Below are 1,452 nucleotides of genomic sequence, written 5' to 3'. Positions count from 1 at the left end.
AACACTTGACATGTAGTTCTCTTGCACTTAAATGAAAATGCAATATGTACAAGTTTAAGCTGTCGTTATTATTTACATTCTAAAGGCTGATACATTTTCTATTTTTGTAAGGGGAAAAGTGATATATAGATTGCTAAAATTAAGGAGTAAATAAGTATGAATGTATCCTTTTGATGTTAAATAATTTGATAAACCTCTGATGATATATCTCATCAAATCCCTTTTAAATAGAATCTTTGAGACTTTATAGATAAAATACCAGGGATATTTGCTATTATACTAGAAAGTCAATATTCCAATGTCTAGCCCAGGGGTTTACTTCCAAAAAAGACTGTAGCCAAATAGAAAGACTCAAGCTTGTCTCTAGCCAAATAGAAAGACTCAAGCTAGACTCTAGCCAAATAGAAAGACTCAAGCTAGACCCTAGCCAAATAGAAAGACTCAAGTTAGACTCTAGACAAATAGAAAGACTCAAGCTAGTCTCTAGCCAAATAAGAAGACTCAAGCTAGATTCTAGCCAAATAGAAAGACTCAAAGCTAGACTGGCAAAATAGAAAGACTCAAGATAGATTCTAGCCAAATAGAAAGACTCAAGATAGACTCTAGACAAATAGAAAGACTCAAGATAGACTCTAGCCAAATAGAAAGACTCAAGTTAGACTCTAGCCAAATAGAAAGACTCAAGCTAGATTCTAGCCAAATAGAAAGACTTAAGATAGACTCTAGACATATAAAAAGACTCAAGATAGACTCTAGCCAAATAGAAAGACTCAAGTTAGACTCTAGCCAAATAGAAAGACTCAAGCTAGATTCTAGCCAAATAGAAAGACTTAAGATAGACTCTAGACATATAAAAAGACTCAAGATAGACTCTAGCCAAATAGAAAGACTTAAGATAGACTCTAGACATATAGAAAGACTCAAGCTAGATTCTAGCCAAATAGAAAGACTTAAGATAGACTCTAGACATATAGAAAGACTCAAGCTAGATTCTAGCCAAATAGAAAGACTTAAGATAGACTCTAGACATATAGAAAGACTCAAGATAGATTCTAGCCAAATAGAAAGACTCAAGATAGACTCTAGACAAATAGAAAGACTCAAGCTAGATTCTAGCCAAATAGAAAGACTCAATATAGCCAAATAGAAAGACTCAAGATAGACTCTAGACAAATAGATAGACTCAAGTTAGACTCTAGACAAATAGAAAGACTTAAGATAGACTCTAGACATATAGAAAGACTCAAGATAGACTCTAGCCAAATAGGAAGACTCAAGTTAGACTCTAGCCAAAAAGAAAGACTCAAGATAGACTCAAGATAGACTCTAGACAAATAGAAAGACTCAAGTTAGACTCAAGTCAAATAGAAAGACTCAAGATAGCCAAATAGAAAGACTCAATTTAGACTCAAGTCAAATAGTAAGACTCAAGCTAGATTCTATCAAATAGAA

At 33.3% G+C, this 1,452-nt stretch overlaps 1 protein-coding gene across 1 annotated transcript; it reads left to right on the top strand.

The window, feature by feature from the left end:
• Nucleotides 1-550: 550 nt before the first annotated feature.
• Nucleotides 551-1,147, top strand: LOTGIDRAFT_147835 (hypothetical protein; the record flags this gene model as incomplete). The annotated part of the gene is made up of 1 exon (XM_009061039.1): nt 551-1,147. A coding segment is annotated over one exon (597 nt), but the record flags the coding sequence as incomplete, so codon positions are not given.
• Between the last annotated feature and the right edge of the window lie 305 nt (nt 1,148-1,452).

The sequence above is a fragment of the Lottia gigantea genome, assembly GCF_000327385.1.
Source record: "Lottia gigantea unplaced genomic scaffold LOTGIsca_4535, whole genome shotgun sequence".
Classification (NCBI taxonomy): domain Eukaryota; kingdom Metazoa; phylum Mollusca; class Gastropoda; family Lottiidae; genus Lottia; species Lottia gigantea.
This window is presented reverse-complemented; position numbering and strand designations above follow the sequence as displayed.